The 18116-nt window shown below is 47.9% G+C and overlaps 3 protein-coding genes across 3 annotated transcripts; all 3 read right to left on the bottom strand.

The window, feature by feature from the left end:
• Positions 1-10326: 10326 nt before the first annotated feature.
• LOC308154271 (histone H2B-like) lies at positions 10327-10701 on the bottom strand (the record flags this gene model as incomplete). The annotated part of the gene is made up of 1 exon (XM_080527438.1): positions 10327-10701. One exon carries the CDS (start codon positions 10699-10701, stop codon positions 10327-10329), a length of 375 nt encoding a protein of 124 aa, XP_080383564.1.
• Positions 10702-12572: 1871 nt separating this feature from the next.
• On the bottom strand, positions 12573-12947 carry LOC308152906 (histone H2B-like; the record flags this gene model as incomplete). The annotated part of the gene is made up of 1 exon (XM_080525978.1): positions 12573-12947. The coding sequence occupies one exon, from the start codon at positions 12945-12947 to the stop codon at positions 12573-12575; it is 375 nt and encodes a 124-aa protein (XP_080382104.1).
• A 668-nt stretch (positions 12948-13615) lies between these two features.
• LOC308152930 (histone H4) lies at positions 13616-13927 on the bottom strand (the record flags this gene model as incomplete). The annotated part of the gene is made up of 1 exon (XM_080526002.1): positions 13616-13927. The coding sequence occupies one exon, from the start codon at positions 13925-13927 to the stop codon at positions 13616-13618; it is 312 nt and encodes a 103-aa protein (XP_080382128.1).
• Between the last annotated feature and the right edge of the window lie 4189 nt (positions 13928-18116).

Here is an 18116-nt window from a genome sequence, read left to right as displayed (position 1 = left end):
TTATTCTAGTTATCATTTTGCAGTCTTAATAGCTTTAAGTAGTCAATGTCTTTGCTAGTATAAGTGGGGTGTCTTGTGTCAAAATGTATTTTGAGCTTACTTGGGACCATTGCTGCAATTTAAAGTTGTAAACTGCAGAGGTATTCTGGGATGAGACAGTTAGGGTCACCACTGTATGAAAGTATTGGTTTATTATAAGACAGCAATACCGTGATGTCCAAATCATATTGGTATGCATAAAAAAAGACAGAACTTTATTTTATTATTTTATTTGTACGTGTTGTGTGTGTGTGTGTGTGTGTGTGTGTGTGTGTGTGTGTGTGTGTGTGTGTGTGTGTGTGTGTTGGGTGGTGGGGTTGGGATTGTGCGTTTTTGGAGGTGGGGAGTGGAAATGGGGGGATGTGTGTGAATTGGAATGGAGTAGGGGGGATAGTTGGGAGGTGTGTGTGTGTGTGTGTGTGTGTGTGAGTGAGAAGAATGTCACTTAAGATCCATTCTGGTGTGTAGGCTTGCGAGATCGTCTAGCAACTGCAGCAGATCTCCATGTCCTGCTGGGCTGGCTACTGCGGGAGCGTTTGGCTGAGCTGCTGACGTCTCCTCCTTCACTCTGGCTGGCTTCTCAACTGATAAATAAAGCAAACTACCGTATGTCGATGTGGGCCTAAGAAGTCTCAACTGGCTTGGGCCTGCCGTTGGATAGGTTGCAGGGAAGATTGCCTGGCACCTGACTGGCCTCCATGTACGTCTGCTGCAGAGCACTCTGGGACAGGCCTGTGAGGCACTGTGAGGCCTGCTGAGATAGCCAGGGACATGATCTATCCTTCTGATAAGACTCTCGACCTAGAACAACCAGGGTGGACTCCTGCTTTGAAGCCCTCACAACGTTCTCTTGGTTCCTGACACATTTGGGAACGATTGTTCACACAAGTTTACAAGCACATTCAATGTTAAATGACCTACAGCTTCTATAGGCCAATTACCTGTCAATTTGACTTTGCCGAGCATGCCAAGAGGAAGACCGTCACCGCCATGGATGTTGTATATGCTCTGAAACGCCAGGGACGTACTCTGTACGGCTTCGGCGGCTAAACTATTCGTAAACTCAACCACCCCCTATAAATAACAACGGCTCTTTTAAGAGCCACCCATCTCCACACAAGAGAGTTGATTCAATTATTATAACACATTTTGTCAGGCCTGTAAATTCAACGGGTTTAGCTGTCATGAAAAAAACATTCGTTGCCAAATCAATGTCAACGCAAGTAAATGCGTAGTCTTGGCATTCCACGACTAGAAATGACCATCCCACATGCACTCTAGAAAGAAAATGGTTACTTGGATTATTACGCACACAACACAGTGCAGCCCCTTTTGTTTTATATTGCGCATCTAGTGATAATAATAATGCATGCCCTTGTCGTACCATCCCAAAAGGACAATTCCTGGTAGTAATCGCTAGGCTGGTTGGGAGTTTGGGGGACTTGGTGTTCTATATCGTGGAGCTCCGCCCCATAGGGGAGCTCTGCTCCTATTGGTTTACCCGCTACCTAAAGTAGCTAATGACTGAATTTTTCAATGCCTGCGCCCACCTGGGGTGCTATATAAAGGGGCGTACTTCGCTCCATCATCCTCCCAAAAAGTTCAGCACGGGTTTATATCTGAAGACTGAGAAGGACGACTACTAAGACTGGAGGACCCGCCAGACTTTTCCCTTCAAGATGGATCGTCCGCCGCCTATGGAGAAGTTCCTCCGGGACGCCTGCCGCTGCGACTTCCAAGCAGCGGAGGACACTTTTCAGCGGAGGAGACTTTTCCCTTCAGCGATGGATCGTCCGCCGCCGACCACGAAGAAGTTCCTCCGGGACACCTGCCGCTGCGATTTTCTAGCAGCGGAGGACAAGCAAGAACGGCGTTCTGGGCAGGCACCTCCCCAAGTAGGGATGGTCCCGCCCGCTCAGCCGGCCCTGACATCACGCCGCCCTCACCCAGCTGAGTGGTCGGTGCCGGTGTCAGAATCAGAAAGCTCTGATGAGAGCGAGCGGCAGGTAGAGCACGTGCTCCCCGCCCTCGCCGGTTTGTGGGGGTCGCCTGATGACAAACGCGGTGGTGCAGCAGCGACAGATGTGGCTGTCTCTCACCACCATGACCGGGGCGGACCGGATGGCCCTACTGAATGCTCCAATAGAGAGACAAGGGCTATTCGGTCCCGCCATGGACACCTTGACGGTGCGCCTGGCCGCGATGGAGGAGGCTAAGAGGCACCTTGCCAGCCACCTCCCCCTCCAGCGACCCTCCAGCTCTTCTTCTTCCGCCGTGGTGACGACTAGACCGTCAACGGCTGCGAAACGGAGGTTTCGGTGTGATGCGGCACTGGCTCCACCTCTACAGACGGAGCCATGCCCCACTCGGCATCCCCAGCCCCCGCCGCTGACCACTGGGAGGGCCCGCTACGGCCCCCCACGGCAGCGTGGACCGGTTTCACTGGCGGAGGGGTCGGTAATGACCCCACCACCGGTTTCCTCTTCATGGCTGCTACCTCATAAAGAGGTAAAAGAAGGAAAATCCCCAACTTACTTTTTCAGTAAAGGTGATTTTCCCATGTTATCTACCGGAGCGGAGACCCGCCTGCCTTGTCGGAGCGTGGTCCAATCGCTACCGGTTAGAAACGAAGCGGAGACTGGCCCAGCGTACCAGCGTGTGGCCAGCTCTCTGCCTAACAGACTTACCCCTATCACGACACAAACGGGGTTAAACACCCCTGTCTGTAGCCGTATAGAGGGACCGTTATTTACATCAAAAACCCCTCCATGTCTATCAGGATCTGGCCCAGCTCATGAGCGTGCGGCCGGTTCTTTGATTATCAGGCATAATAAACCTGCGTCAATAAAGGGCATTGTTACACATAGCAAACACTCTTTACAGACGGCAGCCCATCCCTTTCGAAATGACCCCACCTTGGGCTGTGCCACCTCCTCGGTGTGCAGCGGCGGCTGGGGTCATACAGAAATTCAAGCTTTTTCTGTCGACTGCACCACAACAGACGGCCCAGCCGCTGTCGTTGCGTTATGCAGAATGGCTAGAAGGGGCAGGTATTCTGTCGGGCTGGCTGGACAGGACATTGAGGAGGGGATATGCACTACAGTTCATTCAGCCTCCTCCGCCCTTCAGGGGCGTGAGAGAGACTGCTTTGTCCTGCCCGATAAAAACACGTGCGCTCCAGGAGGAGATTACGAATCTCCTAACAAAGGGCGCAGTGACAATGGTTCCGAGGGACCAGTGGGACATGGGGTGGTACTCCCCGTATTTCCTTGTCCCAAAGAAATCCGGAGGCATGAGACCCATACTAGATTTAAGGGTCCTCAACGAGAGAGTGGCGAAACGCCCCTTTCGTATGTTGACGACGAGGCGCCTTCTGTCTTGTATACAGAAGGGCGACTACGGAATCAGCATAGACCTGAGGGACGCGTATTTTCATGTGCCAATCACAGAGAGGCACAGGAAATTTCTACGTTTTGCCTTCCAAGGGAAGGTTTACGAGTACACGCGCCTGCCCTTCGGGTACGCGCTTGCTCCTCGAACTTTCTCCAAATGTGTGCAGACAGCACTCGAACCACTGAGGCGAAACGGGATACGCATATTAGCATATCTCGACGACCTACTGGTCTTGGCCCAATGCCCAAATCGAGCCATTCGGGACGCAACCTCACTGGTGCAGCACCTCGCTCAGCTGGGGTTAGCTGTCAACTGGACAAAGAGTGCTCCGTGGCCGGCTCAACAGTTTTCCTATCTGCATTCAGTTGGATACTGCCAAGATGAGGGCCAGTTTATCGGCACCACGGAGAGCGACACTGACGTCAGCTCTCCGGGTGTGTCGAGTGACAAATACAATCACCGCTCTGTCAATGATGTCCTTACTAGGACTGATGTCTGCAGCCCATGTAGTGGTCCCCTTAGGCCTATTACACATGCGCAGACTGCAGAGGTGGTTCGCACGACTGCGACTGGATCCAGTGAGACACCGTCGCAAGTTGATTGTAATACCGAGATCGGTCAAGACCGACCTGAGCTACTGGAGAGACCCGCTCGTCATCGCGCGCGGAGTCGCCATGGGCAGACCGGCATCCCACTACCCAGTCTTCACGGACGCGTCGTTGACTGGGTGGGGAGGAGTGTGTCAGGCAGGTTCGGTGGCAGGAAGATGGGGACCGTTAGAGACGCGTCACATCAACCTGCTGGAACTCGAGGCGGTGAAGTTAACGCTACTTCATTTTGCCCCGGTGTTAAAGGATCTGGACATGTTAGTCAGATCCGACAACAGGACAACAGTAGCATACATCAATCGTCAAGGGGGAGTACGCTCAGCGTCACTTCATCGCCTAGCGACAGATATATGGCTGTGGGCAGTCACACACCTGAGTTCGCTAAAAGCTCTCCACATTCCAGGTCTGCTCAACGAAGGAGCAGATCTGTTATCACGGGGAGGCCCGAGGGACGACGACTGGAGGTTAGCACCCTCCATTGTGTCTCTGATTTGGGCACGGTTCGGGCAAGCAGAAGTGGATCTGTTTGCGTCCCGGACGAATGCGCAGTGTCGCCTTTGGTTCTCCCTGCGCGAACAGGACAACCCGCCATTGGGAGTCGATGCATTCGCACACCACCCATGGCCGAGGGTCCTGTTATACGCGTTCCCACCCCTGACATCTATCCTCCCACTGTTGGCACGAGTGAGGTCAGAGAGGCTAGAGTTAATTCTTGTAGCCCCGGACCGTCCCGGAGCCCCGTGGTTTCCGGAACTGATGGAGATGTTGGTAGAGGGCCCATGGCCCATACCTCATCGACAAGATGCACTCTCTCAAGCCAGAGGCTTGGTGAGGGGGCCGCCTATGATGGGGGGCCCCCTCATGGCCTGGTTACTGAGAGGGATTTGTTAGAACGCAGGGGTCTGACAGACGCGGTCATTCAGACCATTCAGAGTGCGCGCGCGCAATCCACTGCAAAGGGATATGCGGCGCGCTGGCGAGTGTTTACACAGTGGTGTGAGGGACAGGACGTTGACCCTGTCTGTTGTCGGGTCGAAACGTTCTTGTGCTTCTTACAGTCGCTGTTGACAAGGGATTGGCGGCGGGAACTATTAAAGTTTACGCGGCTGCCATCTCAGCTTGTCATGAGGGTTTTGCGACAACGACACTGTTCAGTCATTCGCTGGTTAAGCGTTTTTTGACTGGAGTGTGTAGGCTTAGACGCCCTCATAGGACTCTAATGCCAAAATGGGACCTGTCGATTGTGCTAGAGGCGCTGTGCGTGCCCCCATTCGAACCCATTGACACTGTGTCGTTGCGTTTATTGTCTCTCAAGACGAGTCTACTCCTCGCCTTGACTACGGCTAAGCGAGTGAGTGATTTATGTGCTCTCTCGACACGGGCAGATTGTTTGATCATATCTGATGACGAAACAAAAGCTGTGTTATGCCCTAACCCGGCTTTTATCCCTAAGGTTAATCGTGGGTTTAGGGTTCAGAGCTGTGCTCTGAGCGCCTTTTTTCCTCCTCCTCACGACGGAGAGAGGGAGAGGCGTTTACATTGTCTATGTCCGGTGCGCGCGTTGGCACAATATGTGAAGCGCACAGCAGGACTGAGATCTTCTCCCCAGCTTCTGATCTGCTACGGCGGACAGAAAGCCGGGGCACCACTCTCGAAGCAGAGGCTGTCCCATTGGATTTGCGAGGCTATTAGCGAAGGGGCAGCCCGTGCCGACTGGCATTCGGGCTCATTCCACCAGGGGCATGGCCACATCAGTGGCCATTCTCAGGGGCGTGGGAGTGGAGGAGATATGTGAGGCGGCGTCTTGGTCGTCGCCATCACCTTTTGTACGGTATTACTTGAAAGATATTTCTTCCTCATCCTTTTCTCATTCTGTCCTCAGTTTTGCTGATGACTGATGTAGTGGGGAAGGCACTTGGATTACCCTGGTCATGGGGATTCTATTCAAGTGCTGTCAGGATGAATACGGATGTGCCTGGGGAGGGGACCCTCCTCCAGGACATGTTCCGTTAGATCAACAACCCTACGTGCTCACGTAAGGGTTAGATCAGTGATATTTCTTCCTCATCCTTTTCTCATTCTGTCCTCAGTCTTGCTGATGACTGATGTAGTGGGAAAGGCACTTGGATTACCCTGGTCATGGGGATTCTATTCAAGTGCTGTCAGGATGAATACGGATGTGCCTGGGGAGGGGACCCTCCTCCAGGACATGTTCTGTTAGATCAACAACCCAACGTAAGGGTTAGGTAAGTGATATTTCTTCCGCATCCTTTTCTCATTCTGTCCTCAGTTTTGCTGATGACTGATGTAGTGGGGAAGGCACTTGGATTACCCTGGCTGGGGATTCTATTCAAGTGCTGTCAGGATGATTACGGATGTGCCTGGGGAGGGGATCCTCCTCCAGGACATGTTCCGTTAGATCTACAACCCTACGTGCTCACGTAAGGGCTAGATCAGTGGAGCAGACTCGGTGTGGGTTGGGCCAACTTTTTAAGGTTGTCTTGAACCAACATCAGTGGTCAGCTCCGGGTGCCGCTGAGATTGTTTTCGGACTAATAGTCTCAGTGGGGGTACATTTGGCCTCGCTCGCTCCGCCTAAACCAATAGGAGCAGAGCTCCCCTATGGGGCGGAGCTCCACGATATAGAACGATAGTTATGGAGATAGACTCCAGTTCTATGAGTGGAGCGGAGCCCCATAGGGCTGCTGGCCCACTTCGACTTGTTCAAACCCGGCTGTTTTGTATGTTTGGGAGAATGATGGAGCGAAGTACGCACCTTTATATAGCACCCCAGGCGGGCGCAGGCATTGAAAAATTCAGTCATTGGCTACTTTAGGTAGCGGGGTAAACCAATAGGAGCAGAGCTCCCCTATGGGGCTCCGCTCCACTCATAGAACTGGAGTCTATCTCCATAACTATCGTTTCTTGCTATAGGCGGTCCTTTATATCAGGGAACGCCCATTGGGAAAAATATTATTGATCGCCCCCAAATATATCACTGTAACCCTAACCCTAAACACAACTATGTAATATATCACTGTAACCCTAACCCTAAACACAACGATGTAATATATTATTATTATTATTATTATTATTATTATTATTATTATTATAACCTTTATTTTACCAGGCGAGACAATTAAGAACAAAATTCGTATTTACAATGCCGGCCTGTAGAAATAGCACTGTACACACAACTATGTAATATATCACTGTAAACACAACTATGTAATATATCACTGTAAACACAACTATGCAATATATCACTGTAAACACAACTATGTAATATATCACTGTAAACACAACAATGCAATATATCACTGCAAACACAACTATGTAATATATCACTGTAAACACAACTATGTAATATATCACTGTAAACACAACTATGCAATATATCACTGTAAACACAACTATGTAATATATCACTGTAAACACAACAATGTAATATATCACTGCAAACACAACTATGTAATATATCACTGCAAACACAACTATGTAATATATCACTGCAAACACAACTATGCAATATATCACTGCAAACACAACTATGTAATATATCACTGTACACACAACTATGTAATATATCACTGTAAACACAACTATGTCATTTCAATAAAAATACACAATGAAAACACTTGTGTTGATTATAGACGCTTAATGGCACGTTTTTAATTTTCAAAAGATTGCATATATTTTGTATTGACTATAAAATAGTATTAATGCATTTAAACATTGAGCAGGGGAGGCTGGTTCATTAGGTGCAATTGGGCAATGCCCCACCAAAGGGAGAAGAGAGAGATTTTTTTTCTATGACTTCTAGACAGTGTTGCTTCTGAATATCATAGTCCAATCAGCTAGTGTTCTGTGGAGTATATCATAGTCCAATCAGCTAGTGTTCTGTGGAGTATGTTCCAATCAGCTTCAAGTCCCGCCCCTTTCGGGGCAACTTTCAGTCTACTCGAAGTTGCACTAGGCTGTTCTCGTAGACTTGCATGTAAAATCTATTTTGGTAACTTCAGGCCATTCGGTCAATTGTCTATGGGGTTTTGGGACATGCACCGAAAGGGGCGGGACTTGAAGCTGATTGGAACATACTCCACAGAACACTAGCTGATTGGACTATGATATACGCCACAGAACACTAGCTGATTGGACTATGATATTCAGAAGCAACACTGTCTAGAAGTCATAGAAAAAAAATCTCTCTCTTCTCCCTTTGGTGGGGAGCCAGCCTCCCCTGCTTGAGGATATTACAACTGGACCTATTACCGAAGTCAAACTTCGTTTGTGGTCGCAATCTCCGCGCAATCTCCGCGCAATCTCCGCGGCTGTTAGGCTGCTACTGTTGGTGTTTTGCGAAGCCAGAATACACAAACTCGACCTGAAGGTAAGAGAGTCAGCTAAGATAAAAGCTACTTCAAACATTTAGTAATATCGTCAGCATGGTACGTTTTCTATTGTCGTCTTTTAGCTTGTTTGTTTATGTATTCAGCACACGCACACACACACACACACACACACACACACACACACACACACGCACACACGCACACACGCACACACGCACACACACACACTCACACTCACACACTCACTAGAGGGGATGAAGAGGTCTGTACAGGGGGGTAGGGGGGATGAAGAGGTCTGTACAGGGGGGTAGAGGGGATGAAGAGGTCTGTACAGGGGGGTAGAGGGGATGGAGAGGTCTGTACAGGGGGGGTAGAGGGGATGGAGAGGTCTGTACAGGGGGGTAGGGGGGATGAGGAGGTATGTAGAGGTGGGTAGGGGGGATGAAGAGGTCTGTAGAGGTGGGTAGGGGGGATGAAGAGGTCTGTAGAGGTGGGTAGGGGGGATGAAGAGGTCTGTACAGGGGGGTAGAGGGGATGAAGAGGTCTGTACAGGGGGGTAGAGGGGATGAAGAGGTCTGTACAGGGGGGTAGAGGGGATGGAGAGGTCTGTACAGGGGGGTAGGGGGGATGAGGAGGTATGTACAGGGGGGTAGAGGGGATGAAGAGGTCTGTACAGGGGGGTAGAGGGGATGAAGAGGTCTGTACAGGGGGGGTAGAGGGGATGGAGAGGTCTGTACAGGGGGGTAGGGGGGATGAGGAGGTATGTACAGGGGGGTAGAGGGGATGAAGAGGTCTGTACAGGGGGGTAGGGGGGATGAGGAGGTATGTACAGGGGGGTAGAGGGGATGGAGAGGTCTGTACAGGGGGTAGAGGGGATGGAGAGGTCTGTAGAGGTGGGTAGAGGAGATGTAGAGGTGGGTAGAGGTGATGAAGAGGTCTGTAGAGGTGGGTAGAGGGGATGAAGAGGTCTGTACAGGGGGGTAGAGGGGATGAAGAGGTCTGTAGAGGTGGGTAGAGGGGATGAAGAGGTCTGTACAGGGGGGTAGAGGGGATGGCGAGGTCTGTACAGGGGGGTAGAGCTATTCTCATGCTAAAATCGACTGTAAATCCAGATTTTAAAGTTGATATTCTTCCCCGTGGAGCATGCCCCCATAACCTGTGCCCCACCCAAAATGTTTAGCACCAGCCGCCACTGACATTGAGACAAGAAGCTGTCTTCTGTACCCGCTCTTTGGGGTAAGTAGTACAGACAAATCTGTTTACTGGAGCTGGTGTATTTGGTTACGGCCTTGGTGCCCTCGGACACGGCTTGTTTGGCCAGCTCACCGGGGAGCAGCAGACGCACGGCGTTCTGGATCTCCCTGGAGGTGATGGTAGATCCACATGTGAACGCCGTTTAAACTATTATTATATTTTATTATTTATTTTAAATCCACCTGTCCCGAGAAATTGGTCATGCGTATGTATGCAGTGTAGTCACTCCTGTCCATTATATTAATAGAGGAAACCGTTTTGGACAACTAGTGAGCAACAAACAAGTGAGGAACAAAAAAGGCGCGCAAAACCTCCGGCGCGTTCAAGGACTGGAGTCTTTGAAAATTGTAACATCGAGTAATTGATATATATGCCTTATACATGCTTGTTATGTTATGTATACTTTCTGCCTGTTTTAACCTGCTGTGGCTTTCACTCTTGTATTATGTTTTATTTGTGTTTCTTCCTTGTTATGTAAAGCACTTTGTGACCCTTGGTCTGGGAAAGGTACTGTATAAATACATTGTACTTACTTGTTACAATACACACAGTCAGTACAGCATATAAGTTCAACTGATTTGTAGCACGCAAGTTCAACTCACTATGGAATTGCTTTTATTGATAGGGTGGGTGGCTCTTAAAAGAGCCTTTTGGGGTAAGTAATACCGACGAAAATCGGTTTACTTGGAGCTGGTGTACTTGGTCACAGCCTTGGTGCCCTCGGACACGGCGTGTTTGGCCAGCTCACCGGGGAGCAGCAGACGCACGGCGGTCTGGATCTCCCTGGAGGTGATGGTACGACGCTTGTTGTAGTGGGCCAGGCGAGAGGACTCGCCGGCGATGCGCTCGAAGATGTCGTTGACAAAGGAATTCATGATTCCCATGGCCTTGGAGGAGATGCCGGTGTCGGGGTGGACCTGCTTCAGGACCTTGTACACGTAGATAGCGTAGCTCTCCTTCCTGGACTTTCTGCGCTTCTTGCCGGTTTTGCTGGCGGTCTTGGTGACGGCTTTCTTGGAGCCTTTCTTGGGAGCAGGCTTCGCAGGCTCAGGCATGATGATGAAAACAGCTCGTTACTTCTCAGAAACGAATGAAAGGGTGGAGGTAGTGCAGCCGCTATATAAAGGGGGAGCTATGCAAAGTAGGCGACTCCTGACACTAGATTCTATTGGTCGAGTCTGGTTCTGAACAACATTTGAAAAAACACTCGTTGTCCAGTTAGCCAGGTTGTCTAAGAATCACCTATCCATCAGTCATCATAAGAAAAATACATCTATGCTAGGACCAGGCAGTCACAATGCTAGAAAAAGGAAGAATTACATGTTTTCATTATTAACTTATTTACTGTGGAGAAACCTGTACTGGGAGGTAGTGGGGATTAAGAGGTCTTTGGGAGGGATATCACTTAAGGACTGGAGTCATTGAAGATTGTAACATCGAGTTATTAAACACCAGTACTATATAATATATACTATACCATACTATAACGTCGACTTCATTGTAGCACGTCAGCTCAAAACACTATGGAATTGCTCTTTTATTTACTTGTCACACTGACTTGGCCAGTTAATGACATAATGGGGGTGATATGAAGGCATATCGATAGATAAGTGGGCATGTCTTGGCGGTAGTGGTAGGCTAACTTATTGATTGTACGAGATTATCCACATGTGAACGCCGTTTAAACCATTATTATATTCATGATTTATGTTTAAATCCACCTGTCCCGAGAAATTGGCCATGCGTATGTATGCAGTGTAGTCACCCCTGTCCATTATATTAATACCGGAAACCGTTTTAGACGACTAGTGAGTACACTACTCCAGCAGTTGAAAGAAACAATGGCAGAGTGGAAAAACAAAAAAGGCGCGCAAAACTTCCGGCGCATTCAAGGACTGGAGTCTTTGAAAATTGGAACATCGAGTAATTGATACATATGGCTTATACAGGCTTATGTTATGTATGCTTTCTGCCTGTTTTTAACCCTCTGTGTCTTTCACTCTTGTATTATGTTTTATTTGTGTTTTCTTCCTTGTTATGTGAAGCACTTTGTGACCCTTGGTCTGGGAAAGGTACTGTATAAATACATTGTACTTACTTGTTACAATACACACAATCAGTACAGCATATACGTTCGACTGATTTGTAGCACGCGAGCTCAACTCACTATGGAATTGCTTTTTTTGATGGGGTGGGTGGCTCTTAAGAGCCTTTTGGGGTAAGCAGTACAGACGAAAATCTGTTTACTTGGAGCTGGTGTACTTGGTCACGGCCTTGGTGCCCTCGGACACGGCGTGCTTGGCCAGCTCACCGGGGAGCAGCAGACGCACGGCGGTCTGATTCTCCCTGGAGGTGATGGTAGATCCACATGTGAACGCCGTTTAAACTATTATTATATTTTATTATTGATTTTGAATCCACCTGTCCCGAGAAATTGGCCATGCGTATGTATGCAGTGTAGTCACTCCTGTCCATTATATTAATAGAGGAAACCGTTTTGGACAACTAGTGAGCAACAAACAAGTGAGGAACAAAAAAGGCGCGCAAAACCTCCGGCGCGTTCAAGGACTGGAGTCTTTGAAAATTGTAACATCGAGTAATTGATACATATGCCTTATACATGCTTGTTATGTTATGTATACTTTCTGCCTGTTTTAACCTGCTGTGACTTTCACTCCTGTATTGTTTTATTTGTGTTTCTACTTGTTATGTAAAGCACTTTGAGACCCTTGGTCTGGGAAAGGTGCTGTATAAATACTGTATAATTTTACTTACTTGTTACAATACACACAATCAGTACAGCATATAAATTCGACTGATTTGTAGCACGCGAGGTCAACTCACTATGGAATTGCTTTCTTTTTTTGATAGGGTGGGTGGCTCTTAAAAGAGCCTTTTGGGGTAAGTAATACAGACGAAAATCTGTTTACTTGGAGCTGGTGTATTTGGTCACGGCCTTGGTGCCCTCGGACACGGCGTGCTTGGCCAGCTCACCGGGGAGCAGCAGACGCACGGCGGTCTGGATCTCCCTGGAGGTGATGGTACGACGCTTGTTGTAGTGGGCCAGGCGAGAAGACTCACCGGCGATGCGCTCGAAGATGTCGTTGACAAAGGAGTTCATGATTCCCATGGCCTTGGAGGAGATGCCGGTGTCGGGGTGGACCTGCTTCAGGACCTTGTACACGTAGATGGCGTAGCTCTCCTTCCTGGACTTTCTTCGCTTCTTGCCGGTTTTGGTGGCGGTCTTGGAGACGGCTTTCTTGGAGCCCTTCTTGGGCGCAGGCTTCGCAGGCTCAGGCATGTTGATAGTGGCTCGTTACTTCTTAGAAACGAATGAAGAGGCGGCAAACGCACACCCGAAATATAAAGGTGGGGCTATGCAAATTAGGGGGCTGCTGACATCCACTTCCAAAGCTCTAGCCTGCCTCGCGGGTAAATACATTATCTGCGCACGCACGAGCTCCTCCCCCCCACCCTTCCTTACTTTTTCACTCTGCTGTCGGGTTGCCTTGTTTCCGATGGCGATATGAACATGAAAACGTCAAGAGGAAGATTGAGAATGATATACATAGAACACCAAGTCCCCCAAACTCCCAACCAGCCTAGCGATTACTACCAGGAATTGTCCTTTTGGGATGGTACAAGGGCATGCATTATTATTATCACTAGATGCGCAATAGAAAAAGGGGCTGCACTGTGTTGTGTGCGTAATAATCCATAATAACCATTTTCTTTCTAGAGTGCACATGTGGGATGGTCATTTCTAGTCGTGGAATGCCAAGACTACGCATTTACTTCCGTTGACATTGATTTGGCAACGTATGTTTTTTTTCATGACAGCTAAACCCGTTGAATGTACAGGCCTGACAAAATGTGTTATAACAATGGAATCAACTCTCTTGTGTGGAGATGGGTGGCTCTTAAAAGAGCCGTTGTTTTTTGTAGGGGGTGGTTGAGTTTACGAATAGTTTAGCCGCCGAAGCCGTACAGAGTACGTCCCTGGCGTTTCAGAGCGTATACAACATCCATGGCGGTGACGGTCTTCCTCTTGGCGTGCTCGGTGTAGGTGACGGCGTCACGGATCACGTTCTCCAGGAAGACCTTCAACACACCGCGGGTCTCTTCATAGATCAGGCCAGAGATGCGCTTCACACCCCCACGGCGAGCCAGGCGGCGGATAGCGGGCTTCGTGATTCCCTGGATGTTATCACGGAGAACTTTGCGATGACGCTTGGCGCCTCCTTTTCCGAGTCCCTTTCCTCCTTTACCTCTTCCAGACATGTTGAGTTCAGTACGATTATGACTTCGATGAAGTTGTGGGGTGAATTTATCTCAGCTACGAGGACGTGATTGAGACCAGGCTGTACAGGAAGCGCGCGCTATCGCTTGCCTCTTTTTTTCTTGTGGGGAATTTTTGTAGAGGGAGGAGCTTCTACTAGGGACAACGTTTGGCATTACGGGCATTATTGAAGCAAAAGGACATCGCGCGCACGCACACACACACACACACACACACACACACACACACACACACTCACAATCAGTAAAAGAACATAACATTAATCAAGATGTTTGGAATGGTCTGATAAGATTGACTCCTTACAACAGCACATGGTCAAATTTAGACACTATTATGACTGCAACCATTTCAATCTTTTAGCGATGTTGTAGTAGGAAATGTAGGCTCAACTGATCTATTTTGTGGAGCTCTGCCCCATAGGAGAGCTCTGCTCCTATTGGTTTACTCCTATAGGTAGCCAATGACTGAATTATTTATTGATTTATTCAGGGGGGGTGAGAGAGATTGTTTTGCCCTGCCCGGTAAAGACAAGGGCACTCTGAGAGGAGATTGCGAATCTGCTGACAAAGGGTGCAATGGTCCTAGTCCCCAGGGACCAGTGGTTTGTACTCCCCCTCAATCTGCTGGAGCTTGAGGCAGTCAGACTGATTGCTCAGCTCAACAGCTAAAAAAAAAAACTTCCCACCTACACTTAATTTCCCGCCTATTTGCACACGCCTTATATGGCTCTCCCACTCTATCTCTTCTGATCTCTTCTTTCTCCTCCCAAAATGAGAGAGAGATAGAGATGTACTAATTAAAAGTCACTCAGACCAGTTGCACCCTGGAGTCATCCTTAACTAGCCTAAACCTGTCATAGCTGACCACAGTGGCGGCTGGTGATAACATTTTTGGGTGGGGCACAGGTTATGGGGGCATGCTCCACGGGGAAGAATATCAACTTTAAAATCTGGATTTACAGTCGATTTTAGCATGAGAATATATATATAACTTAATTATTTGTATATATAACTTATTAAAGGGCAAACTGCAAACACAACAAAAACATAATGCACAACAACTGACCAATCAACTGGAATAGTCTTTGTTAGCAGAGTAGACATAATGTTAACAGAATGGACTTATACTATTTGTCTATCTGTGCAGCGGTAAGGTGAATAATTCTAGCAGTACTGTCCAGACAGTTGTCTTGTTTAGCCATTCAACTAGGCATTATTTATTCAATGGAGAAAGACATGGAACACAATGCAATTGTGATAATAAATGTGTTCTTTGTTACTTCTTTAATTAAATTAAAGTGTACCTTTCTATTATCATACAATATTTCCTTGAACATGTAAACTCTATAATCATACCGTTGTTTCTATTAGTTGTCTCTGTCATACTGAACTGTTTGTTATCATCCTGAACTATCTCTGTTGCTCACCTCACTTCAGTTCTGTCTCTATTGCTCTCCTCTCCTGTTGTCTGTCTCTCTGTTGCTCTCCTCTCCTGTTGTCTGTCTCTCTGTTGCTCTCCTCTCCTGTTGTCTGTCCGAATATCGGTTGTTAAGTCACGACGTGTTTCCGGGTCCAAAGTTGGCTGAGGCGCTGTCTTCGAAATGCCGCAATAATAATACTAATACATTATATTTATATAGCGCTTTTCCGAGGCTCAAATACCCTGACAATATGGGGAAAACGGGAAAGTGCTGTGTCCCTTGTTGTATGAATAGATCCCAGTCTAAAAAACGATTAAACTGTCATTCTACCGCTGTAGTATACTGGTATTCTGGTGCGGAGAATTTCTGGTTTGAACCCGGAAATTGCAAAACGTCACGTTTGACTTCAGACTTAACAACCGGATATTCAGGGCTCTCAAGTCTCACGCATTTTTAAATGTGTACTACCCCTAGTGGTAGTGGCCCTAGGCTGCAGCGTAGGTAAACCTATAATCTGCGCATGCCCCGACTCCTCCCCTATGTATTTTCACAGTGAATTTTACACACACACAGATAAAATGTTTATTGTATTGGAGGATTTTTAATGAATGCTGATAGGCGCCGACAGAATATCAGCCGCATTTTATGAATAAACAATGTTTATTTTTAAAAATCTTTTACAAGTAGCAACTACGAAGTGGGGCTGCGTTGGAAGGTGGGGAAGGTATAAGGTTCAGAGATAGGAAATGTTAGGATATTTATAGCATAGCATAGAGTACAGCACAGTGTTTTATTTGTATAGTATAGTAGAGAGTCTCAGCCCTCCGATTCCTGGGGGTGCACATACAGGATGACCTGTCCTGGAAGAACAACACAACAGCCACCATCAAGAAGGCACAACAGCGGCTCTACAACCTGAGAGTCCTCAGGAAGGAACACATCAAGCAGGAGATAATGGTGGCCTACTACCGCGGCGCAGTGGAGAGCATCCTCACCTACGGCATCTGCAACTGGTTCTCCAGCTGCACAACCGCGGAGAGAAATGCGCTACAGAGAGTCGTGAGAACAGCCCAGAAGATCACCGGCGCCCCCCTCCCCTCTCTGGAAGAGCTGTACAACACACGCTGTCTCAGGAAGGCCTCCAAGATCTCCAGAGACCCAACCCACCCTGGGTACGAACACTTTACCCGGCTGCCCTCGAAAAGGCGGTACAGGACCATGGCCGCAAGGACAAACAGACTGAAGCACAGCTTCTACCCCAGGGCCATCCAGGCCCTGAACACAGCAAAGACCTAGGTTCTGGGCCCTGGACAGTCTGGACGGATTGATGGCAGCTGCTGGACTGAAAAAATCAGGTGTAGTGCTGAGGCACAAATATGTACATTTCTAGCCTGCAAACTGCGACACTTCAAATGAATGTGCAATAACACTATGTGCAATATGACAACCCTAGTCGTCTATCTGTACAGTATAGTATAGTGGATAGTGTACATAGCCTTTATTTATGTAAACCAGCTCTTTTCCCTTCTTGTTTTTGGTATTTTTTTCCTAGCACCAGGGGAGCCCCCCCTCCTAAATTTCGTTGTATGGTACCTGTACTGTATTAATGACAATAAAGACCATTCATTAATTCATTCATTTTCGGACTTTGTCTACATGTTATGGTACATGTGGTAATACGGTACATGTGTGAAAACTAGGGTTAGGGTTAGGTGCTACGTTGACTTGGTACATGCTGGCATGTCTAACCCTACCCCTACCCCTACCCCTACCCCTAACCCTAACCCTAACCCTAACCTTAACTGTAGCACCCTAGCACCTAACCCTAACCCTAGTTTTCCCACATGTACCGTAACATACACACTAAGATTGAGCGGAAACAGGCAGGGGCTCCTACTTCTACTGCCATCTACACGAGTTATGCTGTACTGAAAGATTAAATTCAACAATTCACCTTTATAGCATGTGACCTCATATTGTGCTGAAACTAATTAGGGCATAACAGAATCAAATCTATTGTTTTGGTTAAAAGATGTCGGATTAAAACTCCGACATCTCCGGATCCGTTCCATGGGCCTTAGTTGGACCACGTCTGCTCTAGTCCCTTTAACTTCAGACCACGGTCCTAATCATCACTTTGCTCTAGTCCCTTTAACTTCAGACCAATGTCCTAATCATCACTTTGTGTACAGTACATAATGTGTGTGTAATATGATATGAAGTGAATGTTTTCTCTTTCTGTGAATGTGTTTGTGTGTCTGTAGTGAATGCAGTGGATATCTTACTACCACCAGAGCCCCAGACCAGAGCCCAGTTTTCACAAGGTGAGTCTCTTTATCCTGAAGTAGCTAACAGTCTCTCTCCACTGATACTCTCCACAAACCCTGAGATATAATTAGAGAGATCTAGGAGAAGGAGAGACTCATGAAAAACAGGCTCGATATCTTACTCCTCTTATTTCTCTGATTTGGTCTCTGCTCTTCTCCCAGATGCCTGTGAGCTCACACTGGACCCAGACACACCATGCAGTGAATTCGGGAGACACACGCCATGCAGTGAAAATTGGGAAAGACAGGTACCAACCCCAGCCTCCAGAGAGATTCAATAGGGGGTCTCGGTATGTGCTGCGTAGTTATCAATGGTAACAAAGGGTGGGAGCCGCCACCGTTGAAAAAAGTCCTGCCAACCTACTTGCCACCCCAGTTACACAGACCAACTGATATCATTTGTTGTATTTTTATTATTGGATC

The sequence above is a fragment of the Nansenia antarctica genome (assembly GCF_963989245.1).
Source record: "Nansenia antarctica genome assembly, chromosome: 3".
Taxonomy (NCBI): domain Eukaryota; kingdom Metazoa; phylum Chordata; class Actinopteri; order Argentiniformes; family Microstomatidae; genus Nansenia; species Nansenia antarctica.
The sequence above is the reverse complement of the archived record's forward strand: the minus strand, read 5'-3'. Positions and strand labels throughout refer to the sequence as shown.